General features: G+C 40.4%; 1 protein-coding gene across 1 annotated transcript in view; it reads left to right on the forward strand.

The window, feature by feature from the left end:
• Positions 1–4,627: 4,627 nt before the first annotated feature.
• MTAP (methylthioadenosine phosphorylase) overlaps positions 4,628–26,440 on the forward strand; it is a 32,321-nt gene continuing 10,508 nt past the window's right edge. Inside the window, exons 1-5 of the mRNA XM_074931672.1 lie at positions 4,628–4,688; positions 9,246–9,332; positions 16,819–16,877; positions 19,216–19,383; positions 26,145–26,247. Coding sequence (XP_074787773.1) covers positions 4,665–4,688; positions 9,246–9,332; positions 16,819–16,877; positions 19,216–19,383; positions 26,145–26,247 — 441 coding nt within the window. The 5' untranslated portion in view covers positions 4,628–4,664. The remainder of the gene's footprint in view (positions 4,689–9,245; positions 9,333–16,818; positions 16,878–19,215; positions 19,384–26,144; positions 26,248–26,440) is intronic.

Here is a 26,440-nt window from a genome sequence, read left to right on the forward strand (position 1 = left end):
TTTGATATCAGAAGAGGGATTAAAACTCAAGGGTCACTATGTCCTCATTATCTGCCCACAATGTTAGACTCTCTTATCCCAGCCTCGGTTTGCACTGTGAAGAATTATCTTCTTAAACATAGACTGTTTTCTATATTTAACTTAATAACATACTATTTGTGTAATTAAAGTGCTTCTTACACAAACAAGAATGTTTCAGTTCATTTGGTCAAGATTTCAGAACTCTGTCAGGCATATGGCCAAAACTGTCAGATAGTTGCAGGGGCCTTAAATTGTCCGACCTTCCCATCAGTACTTGTAAGAAGGAAGGGGTTTCAGGTATTGTTTACATGTGGACTTTCACCACGATTCTCTTAAGGCATAAAAAAATTACATTTTATATTTGCGTTTGAAGGGCCTTAATCTGATGTATAATTCACTTACTTTGATCAAAAGGTTCTTCTGGGGTTTTTGAGTGGTATAAGGTGTAAATAAGACTTAGTTCTTATGCATTATTTTAACTCAAGCCAAGGAAACACTGCCCATGAGATACAGCCACCTGAAATACCAAGAAATCAAAGGAAAGAGCCTCCAAGTCATTGTGCATTTATTTTTGAAAAAGTGAACTGAAACTCCATTAAATTACTCATTTTTATTTAGATAAACGGATTTACATTCCATCATTTAGAATACAAAGTGCACCCTCTTGGAAAATACAAAGCTATAATTTTATTTCAAGGTTTTCTCTAATGTCATAGATGGAATAGTGAACTGAAATTGCAACCTCTCTAGTAACCCTGCAACTGGTGTCTTTTCAGTAGCGTACATTCATACTGGACATCCATGCTAATTATGTTTTCTTAAATATTATGGTGGTGGTCTTAGTGGGGTAGTGTTTAGTTACCTGCTTCCAATTTCAAGTGGCTGCTGTAGAAAGCTGACTACTCGCAATGATAAATGCTACGTTAAGAATTTCTAGATTACAGTTTACTCATGAGCAGTCACTGAACTTGATTCCATCTGTCTATAGTAGGACTTCAATTTTAAGCTATTCGAAACTGAATTACTGAGACCATGTTGTCTACAGAAATGAACACATTTTAAAATGTTTATTTCACAAAGCACTATTTCTTACCTGCTATTGAATAGTTAAATAATTTTTAAGGCTTCAATGCATGTATGACTGACCTAGGTTATAAACTGGTGTAAGTAATCACTAGATGTTCATACTGTCCTGATTTCAGTGGGGACAGAGCTAGTTTTTCTTCTTAGCTAGAGTGGTGCTGTGCTTTGGTTTCAGTAGGGGATTTGGTACAAGAAGAATGCTGATAACACACTGATGTTTTCAGCTGTTGCTGAGAGATCATGGACTCCAACTCCCCATGTCCTGCCCATGCTCAGGTGTACAAGGAGCTGGGGGGGGAGCACGGCCAGAGCACTGGACCCAAACTGGCCAATGGAATATTCCATATGATGTAACATCATGCTCAGTATGTAGAGGAGGGTCAGCCGGGAAGGAGGGGGTTCTCTCTTGCTTCTAGGATTGTGTTTTTGGGATCCTGGCTTTTTCCAGGATTGCTAGCCAAGAATGGACAGGGTATCAGTCAGCGGGTGTTGAGCAATCACATTGTGCATTACCCGCTTGTACTTTCTATTATTGTTATTATTGTTTTATTTTATTTCAAGTATTAAACTGTTTTGTATCTCAATATACAAGTCTCCCTTTACCCCTTCATTTTGACCCCATCCCCCAAGCAGCAGAAGGTGAGCAAATGGCTGCCTGGTATTTGGCTGCTGGACGGATTTAAACCATGACAGATATATAGTAAGCTCACTTAAAGAAGTGCAAAATTTCATATTGATAGAACTCTTCTTTACTAGTAAGCTGCTAAATTGAATTTAGGATGGCATTAAATTTGAAAAGCTACCTAGTTTGTCTTCAAGAATACAGTTTCTCAGCTCCTTTTTCTGATTCTAAGTTGTCCACCCACTGTCTGGAATGCACTAAAATAGTGGCTCAGACTATACATCTTCGAAACCTCATTGAATGAAGCTTCTTTTGAGCTTGTAGTTCAAATGTCATTAGCAATTGACCATGAGCAGGCTTTTCTGCTTGTTGTTCTGTGTTCAGATTTACCCTGTATCTAGAGAGCTTTATACAGAGTAATGCTCCTACAAAAATACATATAATGCAGAAAGTCCATAAGCTTTCTTAAATTTGAAGATTGATATGTCTCTGGACATATCAGATATCAAATTTCCATGGCAACAATCTTTGCAGGAACAGCTAGCACAAGTTTTAAATGGGACTAAGGAAGGTCTCTGAACTTGCAGTCCCTAGGAGTTCTAATAGTACTTTCACACTATTTTAACAAACTAAGCTCTCATAGTTAAAAAGAAGCAAAAAACAGAACCAGAAAAGTGAACAGATTGCATATTGTTGTGGTAAAAAGTGAATACTTGTTTTGCCAATTATTAGGCCTAGCATAAAGGACACAGCCAGCATAAAGATGAACCAATAACCAAATTGTATTTGATGCAAAAGGGTCAGTACATGGGTGAGCACTGGGGGTACAAACAAGTCAGTCAGAGTATACATAATCAACATCGATCCCATTGACCCCAACAACGACACTGCACAACCAACAATGGGTGGAATAAATCATGAAAAGCAGAGACAGAGACCATAGAAGAGACAGGAGACAACCAAGTCAACAAGCCAAACACATAAGACCAAGAAGCCACATACTGAATCTCCACACAGCTCACGTTTACAAAGGCCAGACCTGACTGGAGCCCAGTCCCAGGGAGGCAGGAGGTCCTTCCCCAACAGGGAACTCTGCACAGGGCACCCACCTCACAGACAGACACTGCCCCTCCTGCAAGGGGTCCCAGCTTTTATCCCTCAGTGGGACACCTGACCTTGGGTTACTCAGTGCGGGACACCCGGGGCTCATTTACCCAATGGCTCTGTCTGCCAGGCCGGCACCACCCTGGGGGGAAGCCTAAAGGGAAACTCACCCCCCCTTTGGGAAGGGCTGTGGGAATCACCCATATGTCAACCTTAATTTGGGGCTTGGGGTTGAAAAGCCAGCATTTCAATACTGCAACACAGATGACACAGCTTTTTATAAGCAATTCAATGGAGGAAAATTGTAGTAGAATTAAACAGAAGAAATTGCCAAAAAATATTCAGATTAAAAGATTCTATGCACTGAAAGTAGACCTTCAATAGAAAGGCCAACTTAGAAAGAGAAAAATAGGGTAAATTTCAGTCTTAATATGGTATTATGGCTACCCTGCACCACAGTGAAGAAGTTAACATGTAACTTCACCCATGTCGTTCTTTCTCCCTTTATTAAACTATGATTTTCCAAAGTCCATTTCTCATCAGTATAGTCTCACATTTTTAACTGCAGTAAGAAGTCTTCAGCCTCTGTGACAAACATCCCAGCTGTCTGTGAAGATCCCTAACATACACTGAAGACAAGATGATAAAGTGTTTAAAGCTGCACAGAGAGCAAATCCCAGCTGAAAGAGAAGTTCATCACTAGCTGCTACTGCCTTAAGTTATCAGCAATATCCTTTTTCTGATATACTATGAACTGCCTCACAGATCTCAGAAAATTTCTAAGCTGCAATCAAATGTAGGACATGTTCAGTGATGAATCTGACTGCATTTACTAGCAGACGCATGACATTTTTTAACAGACAGGTAGCACTGAGATGCACATGAGAATGGCGTGTCTGGATGGCTGACACCTCTCTGATAAAGTTGAGAGAATAATTTCTCTAATAAAGTTTAGAGAAAATCTATGACAAATACTTTTAAAAATAAGTACTTCTGATTAACAAGATACTATTTTGAAAGCTCTGCTTTTGATATTTGTATCTATCTGTAGTAATGAAATGCATAAAGACATCAAAACATCTGCTAGTCACACAAACCAATTCACTTAGAGGTTTAATATGGTTTAAATTAAGGGTGGTCTTTTGAATATCCAAAAACCTTCACTGGGGATACATTTCAAAGATGTAGTAACATTTCAGGGCTTACGGACTAGATGATAGTGGTGTTTCAAAAGTATGCTGGAGACATTCTGATGAGGCCGTTCTGATAAAGTGTAGGAATTGATAGAAATACTCAAAAATAATGGGACGACAATACCCACTTCTGAAGAGGAGATATCCTGAGGAAGAAGCAGGGCAGAGGGGGAAGCGGTTATGTCCTATGCTCTGACACAAAGTCGCGATAAACCAGAATTTATTCCACGTAGTTGTTCTGCTCGTATGTTCCTAATCGCTTCCTGAAGAATTCCAGCTGTGTGACTAGCATTAGGCAAAACAGCTAGTACCGGGCTCACACGCGGCGTCCTCAGGCGCCCCCGGCCTCTCCCGCCGAGCCGCGGCTGCGGGGCGTCCCCCGCATCTCCTCGGGCGGAGGTGTCCGCGGAGAGGCCCCGGCGGCGCTGCCCAGCACGGCCTCCCCTCAGCGCGGGCGGACGCTGCCACCTAGCGACCGCCACCTAGCGAAGGCCGCCCGACGGCGACAGCTGCCTTCCCGCCCTCCCGCCGCCCCCGGCCCGCGGCGCCGAGGAGCGGGGCGGGGCCGGGCCACACGCGGCGCGCGGTCCCGGCGGGCTGGGCGGCTGCCAGCGGCACGCCCCGCCCCCCCCGCTGCTGACATGGCGGCCGCCGCGGCCGTGAAGGTAAGCGTGTCTCCGCGCCGCCATGGGTTGGGAAGGAGGCGGCGGTGGCGGCAGGAGGCGGCGCCCACCGCCGCCCTCAACCCCTCCCCGCCTGCGGCCTCTCTCCCCTCGATCCGGGCCGGCCTCGGGCGTGCGGAGCGGAAAGGCGCGGGCCTCGCTGCTGCCCCGGCGCTGTCTCTCGCCCGCCGTGTTCTTCCCTGTTCGCTGCCCGCCTCCGCTCCGCCCCCCGGCCCGCCGGGAGCACGGCGGCCCTTAGCGGTGCCTGGCGGGCGGGAAGAGCCATGGCGGCTAGCGCCGGGCTGAGCGCTTCCCCCACCGAGCCTCTGCCTCGGCTGTTTGGGGCCTCTCTGCCGCGGGGCCGCGCCTCGGGCGCCGCGGCCCTGCCAGCGTCTCCTGGTCGTCCCGGAAGAGACGGATTTTTTTTTTTTTTTTTTTTTTTTTTTTTAATGAAAGCTGGAGGCCTTTGCTTCTCAGGGTTTTCCACCCGCCTACGGTGTGTGATTTGTCAGGGAGAGAGACCGGAGCGGGTTTGTGACTATGGCTGGATGCACAAATTCCAAAGCTGCAGCAGAAGTGAGACAGTACAAAAGTTTCGCTTAAGACTAGTCCGTCCCGTGTGTTTAAAAAATGGCTCCAAAAGGTGACGGCCTGTGCCAGAGATAAGAAGGCCGGTTAGGCTGGAGCAGGCCGAAGCTCTGGGGTTGTCTTTTGAGCAAAATACAAATTAGTTTTCTGAGGTGAAGTAACTCTCCCGGTTGTTCTGGTGTGTAACAATCTGTTACAAACTGTCTTAATCTTACAGAGACATCAGGTTTATTCTCTTAACTATAAATTGTATGCAGTTTGCTGTTTATCTCCTAAATGAGTCTTTTTAAAGCCATCCTCTCATTATCCCAAAAGAGAAGAGAGGAATACAGATGTGTTCACTGGTTGTTAGTGTGTCAACCTATTGAGGAATTTCACCAAACACTAGGTAAAGAAAGGCATACACTTCAGTGTGATCGTTATTTGGACTCCCACAGAGAAATGCTTTTGATTTTGTAGTTACTGGTATGATAACTTTTTGTTAGGCTTCACTTCTGTTGCCCTTCCTCCCAAGGTTTGAGATGGACTATACCATAGCAAAAATATTCTGTGTTGCATTCCACTGCAATGCCATTTTACTTTAGACTAAATTCCAGATAACCTTAGCTACCACCTTCATTAATTTTTACAGGTTCTTTGTGTCACTTTGTAGCATGCAAAGACTGGAATAGAGCATAGTCTTGAGGTCACTCCTAGATGTGACTTGACTGTCTCTGCCTTTTGAGGAAAGGCGAGACTTTTCTCCCTGAGTCTACTTCTCTCTGCCCTTCCTTGCCTGGGCTGCTAGGTGGAAATAGCTTCCTTAGCAGGGTAACTCTCCACCGAGCCTAGAGCCACTGCATCCCTTTTGATAATTAACTAGAAGATCTGTAAAGCAGAATTTAATATAGAACCAGATTTTTGGGTCTTCAGACCCCAGATACAGCTGATACTCCTGGAGATTATGTAAACTGGAAGAAAAATAATTCTCTTGCAGAGAGGTAAAATTAATTTTAGGTTTGGAGCTAAGCTTCAAGTTGGTATTACATGGTTGGAGAATCAGCTGCTTCAACAAACCTCTGCTGGCCTAACATTGCTTCCACTGTAGTAGCTCTCCTGTGAGTTACAGTGAGCCCAGGCTTTCTCTAGACAGTGTTGCCTAAGGTAGCTTGAAGGTTGATCAAAGTGCTGCAAGGAGAAAGAAGTCAAAAGCAAGTTCAAGGTAGTCTAACTCTTCTTCCATGCTGTGGGTTCTCTGCCCTGGGAGCTGTGACTGTTTAGCACTGCAGTCATTTCTGACAGCATGGCCATTAGTAAAATCCTGCTTTGTCACTGAACTGTGCAGCAGAAGCATATATTGATTCCACTGTGGCAGCAGGAGTAGGAGCCCAAGAGCAAATCTGAAAGCAACCTCACTAGATCCATGCTGCCATGAACAGACCAAGCTCTGTACTGCCACAGATAAGGTGTGCTGCTTTCTCGTACAGGAACAGTCTGTTACAGTGCTGGATCTGTGCATTCATAAGGACCATAAAGCATTGCAGTTCCAAAATATCTTTTATGTCATGTAGCTGGTATGTCCAGTATTGCACTGTTTTCCTCAGTCCCAACAACTTTTACTTTGCCAGACTTAAAAATTCAGGCATATAAGCATTCCTATTTGAATAGTCTCAATCTTAAATCATAGGGCACTAATAAAACAAGAATCATATCAAAGGAAAACTAGCTAAGTTACTGAAGGAACCTTTTTTTTTTTTAGATTTAAAAGAAAAAGGCACTGTTTTGATCCTGACTTCTGTTAATATAGTAATCTTCCCTGTTTACTGAATGCATACATGAACAATGTTAAAGGTGGTCTCTTGTTGACTTTGAGCTTTATGATTGCTTCTGTTGCACACTTCTCACAAGATTCTTAAGGTAAAAAATTATTAATCCTAAAATCTATATAGTTTTCAGGATTTTCATGAGCAATCTGAACGTTTGTGATAAATAAGCAACATGAGTAACATGGGAACAGACCATCAGTACTACTGCAAATGATCTAGGTCTTCCCTAATGCTTGAGTATATTCACGGTTGGAGTTTGTGGATTTTTACTGGTATTTTCCCTTTGCGCTACTCCTCGTGCTCCACGGGGGGGTAGCAAAAGGAAAAATAGGAGATCTGTTAAAACTACCGGTGTATCAGAGTTTACACCGTCTGGTGTGAAGAGCTTTCTTAGAAGTGTGTGTGATGTGTAATGAAGACCCCAGAATCTCTGCTAATTGACACAAAATGCTTGATAAGCCAACTAATACAGTGGTGGAATACAGAGGCGTCTATGCATGTGAAAGCCTAGAAAAAGCTAGAGACAGTTGGCTGTGTGTTGTGGAAGGAGGGTATTGTACATTGAGGTCTGCAGGTTTCACTTGAGAAATTTTCTGTCTTTAAAAACAAGAAAAAATGGTGGAACCATTGCAGTAATAAGTCCACCAGAATATTTCCTTTTTTTTTTTTTTTTTCATGACAAGCAACTCATCCATGGTATGAATTCTTCAGCTTAAAAGTGAGACAGATTTTGCAATAACTCATTGTGTTGGAGGGAAAAAAAAAAAAAAAAAGTAGTAGTAGCATTTTCTCTGTGTGTGATAAACAGTGACACTACTTTTAAATACCATTACTAAGCTTGAGGTTGTGAAGTACCCATTCCATCCAAAGAGCTGGAAGTGTTCTGAACTCAAGACAAAATTTGACTTGATTGAAAATGAAATTATCCCTAGAAGGACAAAAATGGGATACTTTCTAATGATGAACAAGAAAACTCAGATTCATTTTTCTTTAGCTGGAATATGAAATCACAGGTGAGTTTAGACTTAGTGAGAATATGTGTTTCAAATTACCTTTTTTTCTTTCCCCTTTTTTACAAAAGAACTAGAACAGATGAACAAGAACAAGAAATCAGTGATTACCAAAGCATGTCATATAGGTGCTTTGTGAGTCACTTCATGCTTTTTTACTGCAAATTGTATCATAACATAGAACTTTTAGCCTGATTTCCTAAGGAAATAAAATACATTTTATCTAAGTGGCCCTTTGCTCTGCCATCTCTTTTCCCTTCCCCTTATGCTTTGAAACTGTTAGCGAATTTTATAAAAATTTGACACTTGAAAAGACTTTGAAAAAAAGTAGGAGGATCAAGAGTCTGTTAAGTTTCTACCTAGGGAAAGATTGTGAGTAAAACCAGACAGTAGTGTGTCCACACGGGATGAAATTAGTGACCCAGCTGCAGGCAGAGTTTGAATGAGCACTTACACCTTCTTAGGTACCAGACAATCTATTTGTAATATGTGAAGAAACCTGGCAGTGCTCGCAGCAGGTGAAATAGTCAGCAAATTCTTTTTATTTCACCTGTGAAGATGGTGTTTGGCTGTCCCCCTTTTCAGAAGCTGTGCAGAGACAATTTACAGAAATGGGAAAGGTCTTAGATCTTGACAAGTCAACACACAAACCTTCTACTATTATTTTGTAAAAAGGTTTTCACTATTTTGTATGTATAATACTATATACTATATAATAATGCCTGGGTATTCAGGATGGCTGTCATGTATTGGGCTGTTTTTCCCCGTGTAAACAAGAAGCCTTTCTTGCAATATGCTTTATACAGGTGTTTCTCACTCATTTGAGTCATTCCCAAATAACACCCTTCATTTTTGTATTGGGAATAAATGATGAATTAGCACATCTTTCTGCATTTTCAATAGCTTTTTTCATTTGGTATCTTTTAAAAGGAGAATCATGGTGCAAGAAATGGGCAAGTTAAATACAGTTGTTTAAAGTCAGTCATTTGAAATTTCCTTTCTGTGAAACTCTACTGGGTATATTATGTTTTGTTAATCTGTAGTATAATCCCATCTCAAGCAGAAAATAAATTTTGTAGCTGCCTAGTTAATTTTTCAGACATGCTGTTGAATGGAGTGCAATCTCAAGAAGACTAATATGTAGTTTTCTGTGTAAGATCGGAATTATTGGTGGAACTGGCCTGGATGATCCGGATATCTTAGAAGGAAGAACAGAAAAATATGTTGATACTCCCTATGGCAAGGTGTGTATAACCTATTCTTTTTTATTACTGAGATTTTTTGCTGTTTTTAAAGATGTCTGTATGCTTTAAGAATTTTCAGACCGTTAAATGAATGCATAAAGGAGATACTGTCACAAGACTGTTTCCCTTTAGTTGCTATATATTCCATGATTCTTAGTTTGTAGAAACAAGATGATTATTAAAAAGATGATATGCAAAGGAGACCATACCTCTTTTCGTTTGTAGATTGGATGAATTTACAAACTGAGTCTCCTGAATTTGCAGTCAAGAGCGATAAACCCTGTCTTTCAAATTTGTGCTGTTGTGTGATCTGCAGTGTATGTCACATTGCTCCAGGAACCTTTCTGAACTGCAGAAAACTCCTTTGAGGTATATGGGCCACCCTCTTCCCTGTACCCACCGAATTATGTTTTACTTACCAGTGCTCTCCTTACAATCATGATTATAACCACAAAATTAAGCTCTGAAACTGTTTTTGTGGCACAGGTATTCTTGGCCAGCTCTCCTTCACATTGCTTCAGACCTTTTCCAAGCAAAAGGGAGTGGAGGCTATGGGTATTGCTCTTATACACAGCGTCGAGTGTGTTGTGGAGGACAATTTATGCCCCGAAGTATTTATAGTAGAAACAGGCAAGGCAAAGGATGAGAGATTTACAGGCAGAAAATCAAGGGGAGGAAGTTCATAGAAGAACTGGATCTCAGATACTCTGTAATATCATAAGACCGGGGGAGTCTGAGTGCTTCATAATTCTATCAGAATTATCTCTTAGGAAATCTGTGTAAGCTAGTATACATACAAAAAAACATCTAGCATGTGGTAGCAGGAGCCATTTTATGGGTAGAAGCTTTCCAAAAAAGCTCAGAGCTGTGGTGTGTGATTGAAAATCTGAATCCATGCCTCCATTCAAAATGGTTTAAGGGGGAAGTAAAAAGCAAGCGGAATTTGTGTGCACACCATTCAAGATGTGGAAGGAGATAAAGATTAAGGGAGGAGAAAACATAATCAGAAAAATACTTTTGACTTTTGCACTATCCCTCAAAGTCTAACAGACTGCAAGAGAATGAAGCGAACTTGTCTCCTCCATTTTCTGTACCATGCTCTCCAAAAAGTAGCCAGTATTGGTCTGAAGTAGAATCCACTGACAAAACCAAACTGGGTGCTCTTGCATTCTGTATTTTTGAGAGTCATGGCTAGTCATAGCTTGGCTGTGTCTGAAGAGTGCTCACAGAGCAAAAATAGCACTAGTAGCAGATATTAACTAAAGCCTTTGTTTCCAGGAAGGATGAAACACTCCTCTCCCTCACAGGGGTCTGTTCAGATCAGAGTTAAGAGCACAGTGGCAGCACAGCATTTAGAGGGTTTTGTCACAGCGCTGGCATGCAGCAGGATTTTAGTGGCCCAAACTCTGTGGTACACTAGGTGGCCTACAGCAGTGTTTAGTATTACTAAGAAGAGTAGGAGTACCTGCAGGATGACTCCTGCATAAGGGAGTGCAATAAGCTTCCTCAATATGGAAGGCTTTTTAATTTCGTTTAGGAGTCAGCTTAGCTACTGTTGTTTTAATATGTTCTTCACAGAATGCAACATGAATAGGGGAAAATAAATCTTGGTTGCCTGTTGTGGTTTCTGAGAAACCTCTACCAGTGGACTGTCTGTTTCTGAGCTTATGTATTACGCATTTGGCAGAGGCTCAGTTTACAGAAATAGCTTGTGAATATTCTGTCTCTGTATGGTGGGGCAGGGAGTGGTGTCTAACTGAGATGTCATGATAGGAACTCAAGCAGGGATCCTAGATACTGTGGTGAGCTGAACTGGGACTGTTAAACTGGCCTGGATGGAAAACTGCAACTTACGGGGCTTCTGTATCTGTGAAAGGGAGCACAACCAAACAGCAAGCTTTTGTCCTTACCCCTGCTGGCCTGTCACTCTTCTCCCTGTAGATATGAACTCCTAAGCTCGGACTGTTGTTCTCATGGTTGTTTCTTGTAGGCACTCCTGAATAGAATCACGTTAACTTCAGTGTTTGAATGCAGTTTACATCCTCGGTTTTCATCCTCATGGAGCAACAGGTGGATCAGCCTTAGTGTAAGATATGCAGGGCTGAGATTACAAGTGACAGTGGCATGAAGTTCATTGAGTGAGTCAGGTTGATGGACTTCAACTAAAGCAGAAACATACCTCACAAATTTAATTGGTATCACTAGGTGAATCAATATTTGCTTATTGTGCTGTGGAGACCTTTTAGCATTCAGGAAAGGTGTTACACAGCCTGCCTCTCTCATTTTAGAACAGAAGAGATGAGAGAAGCAGCTGTTGCTGAATGCAGAAGGTGAAATGATAACTTTTTTAATATGTGCTTGGAAAAATTTGGAAGTTTGTGGTTTAGGTTAGTATTTTTTTAAAAGGTGTGTCTTTTTCTTGATTGTTACTGAAATAAAACCAAATAGGGATTTTTCCACCATGAAGATGCTTTTTCAAAGAGCCGTGATATCACTGAAGAGAGGATCTGTCTGAAATTTCAAGAGATAAAGGGCTTGATCTAAATAAGATTCTAAGTTCAGAACTTTGTGGTCTTTGAATTGCTGAGAGAATTAGAGATGCAACATCAAGCCTATGTAGTTGAAGCAAAACTAGAACAATGAAAATTGTCTGAATGCCAAAAGGAAAATGCAAGGCATAGTGAAAAAAATGTATGTCCGTTTCATTCTACCCTCTAAAAATGCAAAGTGTACAATTCTACTTTCCTTGAATTTTCATTTTTAATTCTTGAGTTTCTTGGCAAGGACATAGCCAAAAGATTTTTAACTGAAAACCTTTCTGGTGGTCATGTTCCTTGGCACCTTTGACATTTGACAACAGCAAAATATATGTTTCTTTAATGCTATTTCTTTACTTTTAGAAGTAGAATAATAGCTTACATTTTGTTCATATAGAGTCCTTGAATTGTCTTCTGCTTCGGTCTTCTGTAGTAGTAAGAATCATTCAATAACAAAACTTACATGACTAGGGAATGTGAGGTTGTTTTTTTCAGGTGAAATATGGAAAAGTTTAAAGGAAACTAGTATGAAAATTTTTGCAATTCTCCATATTGGCATTGGTCCGTTCCACCATGATCTTTCACATTACATTAGTAATACTTAATACTAGTGAACATGCAGTACATTAGTTTTTTTCAAAAATAAATATGCTTACAGCTGTTAATATTTCAGCCTTCTTTTCTCCCTGTCTGCTTCCACCATTTTGATTGCATCAAAGATTTGGTACTCTATGGAAAATACCTGAAAACTTCTTGGTATTCCATCTCCAGATATGGAAAATATTGTTCTCTTACAGGATAAGAAAATTGCTTATAAGAGCATTTTTCTTAATCATTGAATTTTGAAGCTACTAATAAGACATTGTTCAAAATATACTTTGTTAGGTTGTTTTACTTTCTGCATGACAGAACTTGGTTCTGAATCACCTTCCCCCAAACTGGCAAAATATCTTCCTGTTCTAGAAAATTATTTTAGGTGCCCTCGCTTTTTTTGCTCATGCATATATCTGGCAAACAAAGCGGGTTGGGGGTTTCCACCTTGCAGATGAGCTTTGTATGCTTGCATCAGGAAAATCAGACCATGTGATGTAACACTTACGCTCCTCTTCTGCCCACCCAAAATTATGTACATTGGTTTCTAAACTAGACCACAGGTTAAATGAAGGCTTGGGGAACCTGTGAGATACTTCTCCATATCGTTTTCCTCAGGTTTTATTTTATTTGTTTGTTCCATTTTTTGTTCTAGCTTGGTTCTGAGGTGAGACTGAAGAAAAAATTAATTCTGTAAGCACCACATGAACAATACTTTATGCATATTTGTGTTGCAGACAAATGGGATTTATTTAAATTGTTTGTTACTTTCATAATTTTGGGTTAACTGCCCAGGGTTCTTTGCTTCCCTTTCTGGTTTGCAACACTAAGTAATATATATCTGACTTGGATTTTGTGGAAGGGGGAAGTAGTTAAATGCATACATGAATTATTAATATTTTGAGAACTTTTCTCAGTTTGGTGTTTTATAATACACCTCAAATTTATAAAACACCTCAAATTGGGTGTTTTATTATTATATCCTGCTTTAAAAGTACTGTATTAGAGCTTTAAACTCGGATTGTTCCACTGGAAGTGTTTATTATTAACATTTCAAAGCTCCTGAATGTAACTGACATAATAGTAGAGAGGTACAGGACTGGAAAGAACTCGTGGGTGAAAGAGCGGAACAGAAGTATACACTAGCTCTGTTAAGTGGTTAACACATAGTTTGAAATTTCTGTATCTTTCACTTCCTTGTAACTTTATACATGCTGGCTTATCCTTATTTCCTCTCTTTTAATGACCCATGATGCAGTATCTGCAAAGTTTTTTCTTAAACTGTCAGTTCATCATTTAGCAGAACATCCTTTGTTCCAAATCTTTCTTTTTCCCTGCCATGTTTCTACCAATAATGTACAAGAAAGGTGCTCAGGCAGTCACCTGGAAGATGCCCTGAATGTGTTCTGTGGAAATCTATGTAAAGATGATAACCAGTCCTGTTACATGGCCACTTTGAAGCCTTTTGAAATGACTAGGATGGCAGCAGATAGGGAAAGAAACCCTGGCTACTGCAACCAGATCTTGAAGTCTGTTGGTTTTCAAAGCTGTTGGATTCTTGCTGCATCAGCAGCGTAAGCCAAAATTCAGTGAAGTTCTGTGGTGACTGAATATCAAATAGCAGTTAAATTAGACCTTTCTACCCCAAATCTTTTGGAAACTAATATAAACTTGAATCTATTGCTTGCAATAAACTTTAATCTGTCATTTGTAAAGCAAAGGATCCAGTCTTCGACTTACTGATCTTTACTTTTAATTTTGATAGGAAGCAAGGAATTTTGGCTGAAGTCCTTTTTAATTTTTAAGAGTATTTTTGTGTCCTGCTATGTTCTGCTGCTTAAGGATACCATTAAACTCAAGACACCAGAGTGAAAAGAGCTGGCGTATTTTACTAGTGATAGCAGTGTAATACAGAAAACATGCAGTAAGAAAAAGCAGAATAGTGCACTTAAAACAGCAAACAGGAAAAAACAGTGTAATTCGTTAAATCATTACTACACGAGAGAGAGAATGGAGATTAAGAAAAATACATCACCACTTACATATATTATCATCACCCAGCCCCGCAGTGGCTGGGCAGCCCCGGTCACAGCGAGGGTTTGCAGAGCCTGTCCCGGCAAGGGGGAAATCCTTCGAGGTGCCTCCACCCGTAGGTGAGGCTGCCAAAGTCGCTGCAAACGGGCCCAGCACTATAGACCAGAGATCGACAGGCCAGAACAGCTGGCACCTTTGTTTTGAGAGGAAAATTTCTGGTTTCATTCTCCTGTTGGATTCCACCCAAAGCCTGGCCAGGGCTGGGGGGGGGAAACCAAGGGAGTTTCTAACAGGGCCAGATACTCGCGTTCTCAGCCTTGAACAGGCTAAACACGGGAAGTTGGATACATTCTCTCCTCACTACTGATTATATTTTGTCTAAGCTGCCTCTTTCACTAGCGAGTTTACATACTTTGTTCATGATTACATACTATGTTAGCGGCTTCAGTACTTCAATGCTTTAGCACTTTTTTACATCAGCATAAGAACATCGTTGTAACTTAGTGCAATACCTACTAGCACAATGGTTTTCAGTTATTAAATATACAGGATTCATCTATAGGTCAACTCTGGCTTGGGCCAGTTTTACAAGCCTTAGCACTTCATGCTATGAGCTAAGTTGCAAGTTTATTCACACAGCAAATGCCTGCTCTCAGAATAAAACGAACCCACAAATGTTTCAACCTTCATTGTTATGGAATGTTGCAACATCAAAATGCCTTGACAACTAGACAGCAAGGCTTTCACCCTGTGTGAAATTTTGCTCTGAAAGCCATGTCTGGTTCAGATGAGTATGTATAAAGTAAGGTAAATAGATTAAGCGTTTAAATGTCAGTAAGTTAATATTAATTGATAACTTATAAAAATAAGTCAGAATACACTACAGTTTAAAAATAGATTTTCTGGAACATTCCCTTTATTAAAAAAAAAATATCTGTGGGCAGAAATTAAACCTAGGTGATTGAGTTAATTATGCTTTGATGAGATTTCACATTAAAAATTACCTGAAAGACCTGTGCAATGGGTAGTAGAAAGTGGTGTTTTTATTAGAAATTAGTACCTCTAAAATGCAGCTATGTGGGGCTCATGTATTGCTTTATTCTAGATCTCTGCGAATTTTCAAGTGTGTAATAGAATTAAGAGCTGTGTTAATAGCTATTTCAGCTTTGAATCCCAGGGTATGCAAAGAAAGATTGATACAGAGTGGCTTCCAGCTTATTTACAGTTTCTTCTACATTGCAATAAAGAGTGAATGCATGCAGTTCTGAACTGAGCAGGAGAAGCAGCACATCCAACTGTACTGCTGTTTAGCACAAATGCAGTTTAATATCTAATTAAACAGAGGCCTTGCATTTTTTAACAAAAAGGGAAGCTAGAAGCATTGTCTGTTTCAGATCCTTGGTGCATGTAGCCCAGGAGCAGAACATAGCCCACAGAGCAGTCAGTTTGTTGTAGTGGTGTTTGATGACTTGGGGGCTGCCCCATGTGGGCAGTATGACCATGGCAGGACACGTGTCCCAGCTGGACAGCTAAAACCAAAATGCTCTCACTTCCTGCCTGGTTGCTTGTGTATGTTCTCATTGTGTAGCTGTGAGAGGAGAGTTCATGCTGTCTCCTGGGCCCTGGGCTGACCAAATACAACACTGCTTCTGCCACTAGTGTACCAGAAGTTTTCTTTCATATCACAGTTCACTTCCCAAAAGCAGGATTCCCAGCAGCAGGGAAGAGGGAGTTCGTCAGGAATCTGGGTAGGAATGAAGGTTGTGTTGGAGGAGTCTAGAACTCCTCCTCACACCCCTAGTGTGAGCTAGGGGGCCATGGTAGGAAGGGGACAGAGAAGAGAATGGGGAGTGTTGTGGAAAGGGACAGATTAAATCTGGTATCTGTTGGGAGGGGGCTTCTAGTAGGGAATGGCACCTGTTTAGCAAAAAAACAACCAAAGTTCGCACAAGAGACTAAAGTGCTAATCAATTTGAAAGCAACAAGTACATTTTTTCATGTTTGTGTAGCACTGTTTGAAATGCTGTTTCAAAGTATTTGAAGTATTACTGTTTCAAACCCTACAGTAAGGAGTTCCAATATTAATGTTAGTATGGACACAGAAAATTGTGCTATTTTTTCTGGTGTCAAGTTTGATCTACCCGTTCCAGACTGTTACTAATCTGCCATATCAAATTACAGAGCTGAGCTGAAGAAAATGTAAGACTACAGTGGTAACCAGTATTTCCTTTCTTAACTACCCTGCTTATTTTTAGAGTAGCAAGAAAAGTTAAGGTTTCTAATGTGATTGTCAGGCTGTAACTCCTTGTTTGCTTCTCTTGCAGCCCTCGGATGCTTTGATATTGGGAAAGATAAAAAATGTGGATTGTGTGCTGTTGGCAAGGTAAACAAGCATTTTAAGGGGTTTTATGTTATGTGTCCTAAAGTTTTCTCAAAAGTTTGTTGGGTTTTTTTTTATATTAGGTGAACCAAATTTTTACTCTGACTTCATCTTGCTCTGTGTGGTTGCTAGCAAAGTCCAGCAGAAGTCTGGGTTTTGTCCTGAACAAATTTGATGCTGCAGGAACTCAGTGTATTAAAAATACCATATAGGTTAGAAAAGAGAAATCCAGTGCAGCATACTGCCCTACTAAGAACAGGAACCTGCAAGGCTGCCTGCTCTGTTGATAGGTAGGTGGTACCTGATAACCTCAGTAATTTGTCTGCTCCTTGTGTTTGTAAATTTCCTTTGTGAAACTGGGAAATTGCCTGTTTCCAGGTGAATTGTATCTCTGGTATCACTGTAGACTCTTCAAATCATCCCCTTTGATTACTGAGTCCTCTGTCTGTTACATTTGTTGCTTAGGAGCCTGCATCCACTTCAGTTCTCCCACTCTGGGTCATTCTTATTCAGACATCTGTTACCATTCTCAGAAGAGATGCCAGATGAGTGCACAGAAATTTCACGCTAATGTAACTGTGGGTATCTAGGACCGGTGTGCTACTAGGTTAAACAGGAGAATATTAATGCAGTTGTCAGCATCTGGACAGCATGGGCAGGGCCAGGTGCTGATAATAGAGTCCATCAGCAGTCCCAGACAAGTCAAGGTGATGAATCGAGTCCAAACAGGAGCAGTAGGAGATGGAGCCAGAGACAGGGTTGGAGACTAATGCTGCAGCATGTGTCCAAAGTCCATCCAGAGAATGGGTCTGGAGACAAACTACAGGATAGGTCTTAAGGCCATCCAGGAGGGAGTGCTGGGCACAGGCACATATGTGACTTATGCCAGGAGTGAAGGCTGGAGCCTGAGCTTGAAGGCAGGAGCACCTAGGCTCATGAGCAATGAGTGTTTGGGTGGAGGCCCAGGGTGAGACTGGCCAGGGCAATTATGGCCCAGTGGTGCATCAGGGCCCCAGTTGGTTTCATGCCAGTACTTTTCCATTAAGCTGCTCACTGTTAAACATTTCTGCCATTACACTTCTGTCTGTGGTTTTACTTTTCTTACCTTGCATGGACTTTGCTCATGTATTTTATTACACCTGGACAACATAATTCTCATTTTCTCAAATGAAATGCTAAGACAAGATCGCATAGCTGTTCTGTATCAAAGTAGACCTTGGGCTACAGGTGGCTGAACAACTTGGCTGTGGTTTACATCCTTGCTGGGATTTATGACCATTCAGGTATGACACTCGTGAGTTTACTTTTGGGAGTAAGATACCTGCAACTTCACTTTGTGTTTTGGGAAAAATAACAGAGTTGGTTGTGAATGCCAGATTTATAAAAAGAGGCATGTATATTCTAGAAGAGGATGGCAACAACTGCAACATTAAGCAATAAATCTACATGCCTAGTAGCTTATCAGAAATGCTAATGACAACATGGGAATCCTGCTTGTCATGTGTGCAACTCCCAGTTTTCAGTTAATAAAGTTCTTAAGACCTTTTTGTGTCTCTGAAAGAATCAGTTGGGAAATTAAGTTCATCCTCTCCTCCTACATCGTTGAAAATAATTTTCAAATGTGTTTAATCATTATGTGAGTGATGTAGCTCTATAGTGATGACTGAGATAAGTCTTAAGCACAAGCTTTTGTGTTAAGTATTTCCTGTCTTGGTGAGAAAATACAGAGCAACAGTGTGAAGTCATTCTTCTAATTTATGTAAGCTGTCAGATCATTTTAAGAGCAAGGAGAAAAATGTGATGATTCTGCTGGTTTTTTGGGAAGGTGACAGATTAAAACAGTTTGTTTTTTCTGGTTTTAATTTCCTGTGATGTGCCGTTCTTTTCTGGGTGAGAATACAAACAGCACTTCTGGGCAGAAAATTTGTTGAGGTGTATATAAATCTTACAAATTTGTTGTACGGTATGGAAGATTTAATCTGCTAGACTTGGATTATCGGAATCTATGGAACTGACTTTAAAAATTCAGAGAAAAATGCTTTTTGTACTCTTGAAGCTGCTAAAGTGTATTAGGATTGTATTTTCAAGATGCTTTTTATGACAGTCTCAAACTTAAAATTTTTGCATTTAAAAAGAAAGCTACACCACTACTTCTCAAATCAAATACTGAGAGTACCTTAATACAGTTAGGAAAACAAGCTACACTGGAAGTAACTGAAATGATCAGTTCCACTTCCAGTGTTGTTAAGGAAATTACGTTTCCTGGAATTCTCTGTATCTGGGAGAAGGAAGCAATTTCAGTCTGATTTATTTTACTCTCTTGAAACATGTATCTTTGTAGACATGGAAGGCATCATACAATTATGCCATCGAACGTCAATTACCATGCCAATATCTGGGCATTAAAAGAAGAAAATTGTTCGCATGTGTTAGTGACTACTGCCTGTGGTTCATTACGTGAGGAAATACAACCTGGTGATCTTGTCATAATTGACCAATTCATTGACAGGTGAGTAACATTTGGTTTTAATTGTGTTCTTAGTTTTGGGGAGAAAAAAGGAGACAAGTTAAACCATATAATAATATGTTAATGTTAAATTAAGTTTTTGTGGAATGAGGCGAGAGCCTCAGTTCTTCTGGCAAAAAATTAGATTTGTGCAAGGAGACATGATAAGAATCAGGAATGAGATTACAAGAAGTTCAGTTCTAACAGACATAAGAAATAGCAGGCTTTGAAGAATGGTCTCAAGTGAGCTGAAATGTAGCTCCTTGAAAGAGTATTCTGAAGAGAAGACATTTCTTATTCTCAGATGTGAAGAACGTGGGTAAGAGCACAATCCATTCCAAGTTTTAAGAATAATCTGAAGTGAAATGGAGAGGTGCAAGAAAGCATAGTAGGATCCAGGTAGGCAAATTTATACAGTAGTAATGAGTCTTTACAGAAGAGAGATCAAATACCACACAGTGGTAAAAGAGAGGAGGTAATTTTAAAACAAGGATATATGCTAACATTTTTTATTTGCTAAGGATCATATAGAAGTAAATTTTTTCCAGAATCTACTCCAGTCAGTCCTCCCCTCGATTATCTGATGTTTATAAAACTTCAAGCAAATGGGGGTAAAAAAGCTATATTTAAAGATCACTAACTACACCGAATATTTTTAATATATAGTTGCACATTTTAAGAAGTAAATTTATTATTACTACTTATAGGTATACTGTAACTGGATGTTTTATTTGGGTATTCCACCCAATTTTAAGTGTTTGGGATGGTTTATGCAGCTTCTTTGTGCTTTCGGGGGGCTGCTGACAATATTTAATTGCCAACTGAACATGTGTACTTAGGTTTGTTGTCTGCAGTGCAGTGCTACTCATGTTTTGACTTACTGGTATTTTTTGTGTGTGTAGCTGAAATGCTTTTTCTTGTAAGAGGGTACATTTTAAGTACAGTGTATCTAAATGACTAAGTGCCCTGCAGGAGCAAGCCCCATACATACTGCTTCCTGTTATACTGGAGTTGATGTATGGATGGAGAGCTGCTGTATTGCTGACAATGGTCTTTTTTTTTTTTTTTTTCAAGTCTGAAAGTATTTAGGCTGATCACTTTGTTTATACAGATTAAATCACAATCATACTTATTCTGCTAGTAGTACTTGGAAATGAGTGACTTTAGTATTGATACTGATTTATGTAGGAAAGATATTAAAGATACTTGGTTGGGTACGCAGTTTGGATGATTCTGAGTGAAGCACCAGTTATTTTGACAGCATTATTATCTAGCAAATTCTTAAGTAGATGAGGGGAGCCTAACCACGCTACGCTGTGAATTGCATGCATGTAGGAAGTAGCCTCTGGCCCAGAGAACCTGCAGTTTTAAACAAGAAACAGTGGGAATGATTGCAGAGTTATTACCTGCTACAGATGAGGACTGGAAGTATGGAGAAACTAACTCTTGCAGAGGTCAGGCAGAAAGACATTAACAGAGCGAGGACGTGAACACAGATACGAAATCTGAGACCATTTTTCATCCATAATGTCATTACCAAAATTAACAATTCTTTTTGAAGCTACCTGATCGCCTCTCACAGCTTTAAATTTCCCAGCACTTGCCAGTCTGCAGCGTAACTTCAGAACTGGAAAAGAAATAATCAGCTTGGTTAAGTCTGGGTTTTAATAGCAAGTCCCTTTCAAGAAGAAAGAAAAAAAAAAAAAAGGTTATGGAACAAATCGGTATATTTATCTGAAGTGAAGATGGGTGAAAGGACAGGGATCATTTACATTGCAACAAAGAAGACAAATAACAGTACCTTTTGGGCTGCATTAGTAGGGGTGTTACCAGCAGGTCAAAGGAGGTGATCCTTCTTCCCCTCTACTCAGTACTTGTGAGTCTACAACTGGAATACTGTGTCCAATGCTGGGCTCCCCAGTGCAAGAGGGACATGGACATACTGAAGAGAGTCCAACAAAGGGACACAAAGATGTTGACAGGACTAAAGCATGAGAGCTGGAAGTGTTCAGCCTGGAGAAGTCTCAAGGGGGAGCTCATCAGTGTATATAAATAACCTGAAGTGATGGTGTAAAGAAGACAGAACCAGACTCTTCCCAGTGATGCCCAGTGACAGGACCAGAGGCAACAGACAGAAAGAGAGGATTGCCCTCTGAACAACCAGGAAACACTTTTTCACTGTGAGAGTGACTGACCACTGGCACAGGTTGCCCAGAGACACTGTGTAGTCTCTATCCTTGGAGATATTCAAAAGCACCTGGGCTGGGCAACCAGTTCTGGTAGCCCTATTTGAACAGAGTGTTGGACCAGTAACCTCCAGAGGTCCCTTTTAACCTCAACCATTCTGTGATTCTATGATATGTGTCTTCATTTAGAGTTTATTCAGATGGCCAGCATAGTAATGGCATTACCCATATATGGGCAGTGTTTAATTCAGGCAAGTTTTCATTCTGATTTAGAAGAGTGGGAACTTGTGGGGACTTATTTCATGGCTTCAGGAAACCAAGAAGCTCCTCAGAAAAAGAGGTGAGAATATTTCAGTGTGGAAAACAATATGTAATATGAATTTTGAAATCATTACTAGCTTGCCCTTTAGCTCAGAAAACTGACAAGTCATAATAGCCTGTTTCATTTGAGAATTTGATTTCTATGGTAAGTCTTTTCCCCTGCTGATCTTTGCCAGTGGGTATTAGACTGCTAGTTCTTTGGAGGTAGGGTCTGCATTTTTGCCTTTTGCAGGTGTGTGTCGTGTGTAAGAGTGCTTGCATTATGTATCATAAATGATTATGAAAACAATGCTGCTGACAAGAGGATATTTTCGTGGGACAAAATATATTAATTGTCCACCAAAGTCTGAAAAGATGCAATTTTTTCGAAACAGCTAGTGAAAAACCAGGATCCTGCAAACAAACTATGTCACCAGTCTTGGAAAAAAAGGTACTGTTTAAAGCTGCAAAAACAGTTATTTTTCTTGGAAGGTATGCTGGCTTCTGTATAGTGATTAACCCATGCTGTGCAGTAGATAAGAAAGAGGCCTGGGTCTAGGTGGGAAGGATTTGCTCAAGCTGCCATTGAAAGTGATCGTTTCTAGGTGTCCAGGTACCTTTCAGGTATGAAGCAAGAAGGAAAAACGGTGAATGGGAATAGGAGAAGAGCTAGAATTGGGCAGAAAGCTGTAGGCAGCAATTGCAGTTTGCTCCCTGTGGACATGTGTTTTGTGGCATTAATGACAGATCTCAGTATATGGAGTTCTGTGGGAGTTTTGCCTAGTTTAGGGCATAGGTTTGACTTACAGTGGGTAGCACTTAATAGGTGTAATAAGATCTATATAGCTTCTCCAGACTTCTGAGAGCTTAATTCTGCAGATCATTAGCACTCCTAGTAAGTGTTTGATTTCATATGTAGAGTCACTGCTTTCTTGCACTTATCTATTAGGGTGTGTATTTAAACAATAGAAGATGTTTTGTTAAATAAGTAGCAAAATATTTACATGGTGTTCTCCCTACTTCCAAATCCAAAAGTAACCACAGGTAATATTATGGGTTGTAACAGTTGTTCTCTTCTTTGAAACAAGTGCCTAAAAAAAATCTGGAAGAATTTTTTTCTGCCTTTGGCTCCTGTGAGTTTATTAGTGCTGTTAGTCAGCTGGCTAGATCAGACTGATAGGGGCTTTTTAATACTTTATTGCTGCTGCTGTTTGCTAGGAAAAGAAGAGTAAGATGGTAACTACTTACTTGGATGACTCAGCTCAGTCGGAAGGGTGCAGAAAATAGCTTCATAAAAGAAATCCTTTAACAGCTGCCAACTTTATTATTTGAATTCTTTGTGTCACACACACCACTACAGTTATTGTTACATTCTTGTTTTGTGGGATAATTTTCTTTCAATGCTCCTGAAGAGGCAGAGTGTGCTGACTGTTTTTTATACAGCAGATGCCAGTGTGAATTTTCATTTTGTTCTTTAATTTCTAATAGCTTGTTGATAATTCAACACTACTGGAAGAAAATTGATGATGCAAGTGGTAGAGGACTGTTTGTCACACAGATGGAAATTATTTGTTTGTTCACATACTTGTGTTGGGTTTTGCTTCCTAGCATCAGTGGTAGTCAGCACTGCCAGAAAATCTTGTTACTGTGATAAAATCAAAATGAAGGAGCAAAAGTGACCTTACTGTCTGATTAAAAGTGTGGCTGTTGCTGAGGATAGGGAGTACAGGCTCTGGGACACCTTCAAAATTGTGGTACATGCAGCTGTGAATTTGAAAAAGCAGTAAGGGCAAGGCAGGCATGGCTGAACTATGAAAGAGTGCAGGGGTTTGCTTGCACTGTGAGTAGCACTGTCTCCTTGAGCTTGTTACACAAGCGGTTATGAATAAAAACATATATGCCCCTTTCGCAAGGGAAAAATTCCCTTTTCTCCTGTAATGCTGCCCACTGGCACAGAAGCAGCATGAGGGTCCATTGGGGATTTTCTGTAGAGCCCTCCAGAGGTCAGATGGCCAGCAGGAGCTATGCAGCCCTGGCTCTCTTAGCTGCTTGCTTGTAGTTATCAATCCAGTGCCTTCAGGTGCAGCTTCTGATTGCCCCCAACCGGGAGCATCTCTGTACTTTCCCTTCATGCTGTGCTTGATCCTTCTGGACTGTGTGCTTCTACTTATGAGTAGTGTGGCTAGTTTCTAGGCAGGCATTTGGTGACTTCTTCCTGTTCTAATGTAAACAACCAGGAGTGGTATAACATTCGGTTGTGCTCTGCTGTTAAGCAGGCTCTTCTTCTGCTGGACGACATGTGGACTTCTCCACATTTAAAACTATGAGATCTAATAAGCAAACTGTCTTTGAAGAGTAGCTGTTGAGTTCCTTATTGCTTGTTTTCCTGATGGCTCCATGAGGAGTCACTCAGGGAAACTTCTGTAATGACAGGAGCTTTAGGCAGATACTGCTGTTTGCTTTCTGGCTCTTGGTCTCTGTGAGAGTAAGGCAAGGATGTGATTCTGTAACCTTCGTTCTCTCTGCAAGGGATACAGAGAAGCGAGACTGCACCAGTGGAAATTACATGCTTCTGCCCTCTACCTTGCAGACAGGTGAATGGGACAGATCAGAATGGCCAACTCCCGACTTGAGTAGCAGAACTACAGAAAGGAGGAGAGGCTAAAAGGCATTCCTCTGGCCAGCCATTACTTCACAGATAGCAAGAATCAGAGTTTGCTTCAAATCTGCCTCTATTCTCACCCTAAGCCTCGCAATTACAGACACACCAGCTGGTCCCATATGGAATAGCTGTGGCCTTTGCAGAGTTGAAGTATTCTTCCATGCAGAAGAGAAATTGTTACACTCAGAGTGCAAACACATGTGGACCATTGCTCAGAGCAGTCATAGGTCTTACTGTTGTTACTTACTCCCATGCAGTTTGCATGTATAGTTGGATTTCTTTATTAGAACATGTAGTGATGTGGCCTTTAGGGTATCTGAAAGTCAGCGGTTAGTATTTATGCATACGTGATGTTTCCTCAACACTTTTCTGAGTGAAAGGGCCTGGCTAACAACATCTGAAATACTATAATGCAGGAAATGGATTATGAGTTTTCCCATTTCCTCCAATTCTAAAAATTCATTACCAGACACTTAAAAAAAGTGTGTAAACCCAGATATATTCTATTTACAGCTCTTCAGTATCCCATAAAGGAAAAATTGATATTAGGATTTCAAGCAGTTTTAATATCTGTATCCCATGTTGCATATGTTTTTAATTTGCTCATCTCTCTTTTCCTATTTTATAATGTCATCCTTATGGCTACCCTGTATGTATTTTTTTTTCCAATCTACTCTAACATGTAAGTTGTATATGAAACCTTCTGTTAAATATTTGCTGATGACTTGGGTGGGGAACTGCTGCAAGCAGTATTACCAGCAGAAATTTTGTACTTTAGCTGTGGCTGTTGCATTACTTTTCTCCTAACGAATTACAGTATGTGACATACTGCAGGGAAGAAGGGAGTGTCTCAAAGAATTTTGCTCCAGAGGGTTTTTGCCATGCAGTTGGCTGAATTAGCCTGAGGCAGTGCATTTGAAGGTAAAGAATTGGTGGGTAACAGTTACAGTAGTTGTCAAAATGACATGGATAGTAATTTCTACAGCACACTTGACTCCATGCAAGGAAACAGTTTCTCAACTAAAATACAGGAGAAAAAGGATTCTGCTACTTGAAAGCTGCCAATGCATGTGTGTAGTCTTTCTGAGAATTTGAAGACATCCTGTTTCAGGGTTTTTCTGGTTGAATTTATACCTCTCTTTTTCAGGAAGTTGTTCCTATAAATTTCCATCCTTTCAATGTAGGAATGCAATGATATGAACAAGCTCTATCTTGACTAGCTTTGTGATAATTCAGAGTTAATCCCTTCCTGAAAGCTTACTGTGCTCTTTTTTTCAGAGATTACTTGCCTGACTATTAAATTTAGCTGATTTCTTTTAGGTAGAATTGCAGCATGATGTGGCTGTGTCATTTAGGAAAAAAATCAGCATTTCAGTGTCTTGATAACAATAGATTTTCTCTAATTAATTGGCAGTGCACTGCTGGAGTAACAGTTCTATACTTGAGTACAATTCTGAAAGGTTTGTACAGAGGCAGAGTTACAGATGGTCGTTTCTATCATACTGGTAATTTTGTTCCCTCCCAGGAATGCTGTTTGTTGGATTTGTGTAAATTTCTTGCTTTCTCTTCTGTTTTATCCCTGTTCTTCTCTCTGAGCATGTTTTCTGCTTTTCTAGGACAACTAAAAGGCATTGTACTTTATACGATGGGCAGCATTCCACTCTTCCAGGAGTATGTCATATTCCAATGGCAGAGCCATTCTGCACCAAAACCAGAGAGGTTAGTAAATTTTGTAGTAGTATTTAGAAATGTTAGACACGTACTCATTATATAATGCATTCTTAGATTACAGAGGCAATCTGCACCTCTTTATTCCCGTTGCTCAGGTATGTCATGGTATTAAGGAAGAATGTTACATTTGGAAGGCATGGGAAGTAAAAGATCTTCTGTCTGTAGAAGCTGTCTTCCTAAG

Source organism: Athene noctua, chromosome Z, assembly GCF_965140245.1.
Source record: "Athene noctua chromosome Z, bAthNoc1.hap1.1, whole genome shotgun sequence".
In the NCBI taxonomy this organism is placed as follows: domain Eukaryota; kingdom Metazoa; phylum Chordata; class Aves; order Strigiformes; family Strigidae; genus Athene; species Athene noctua.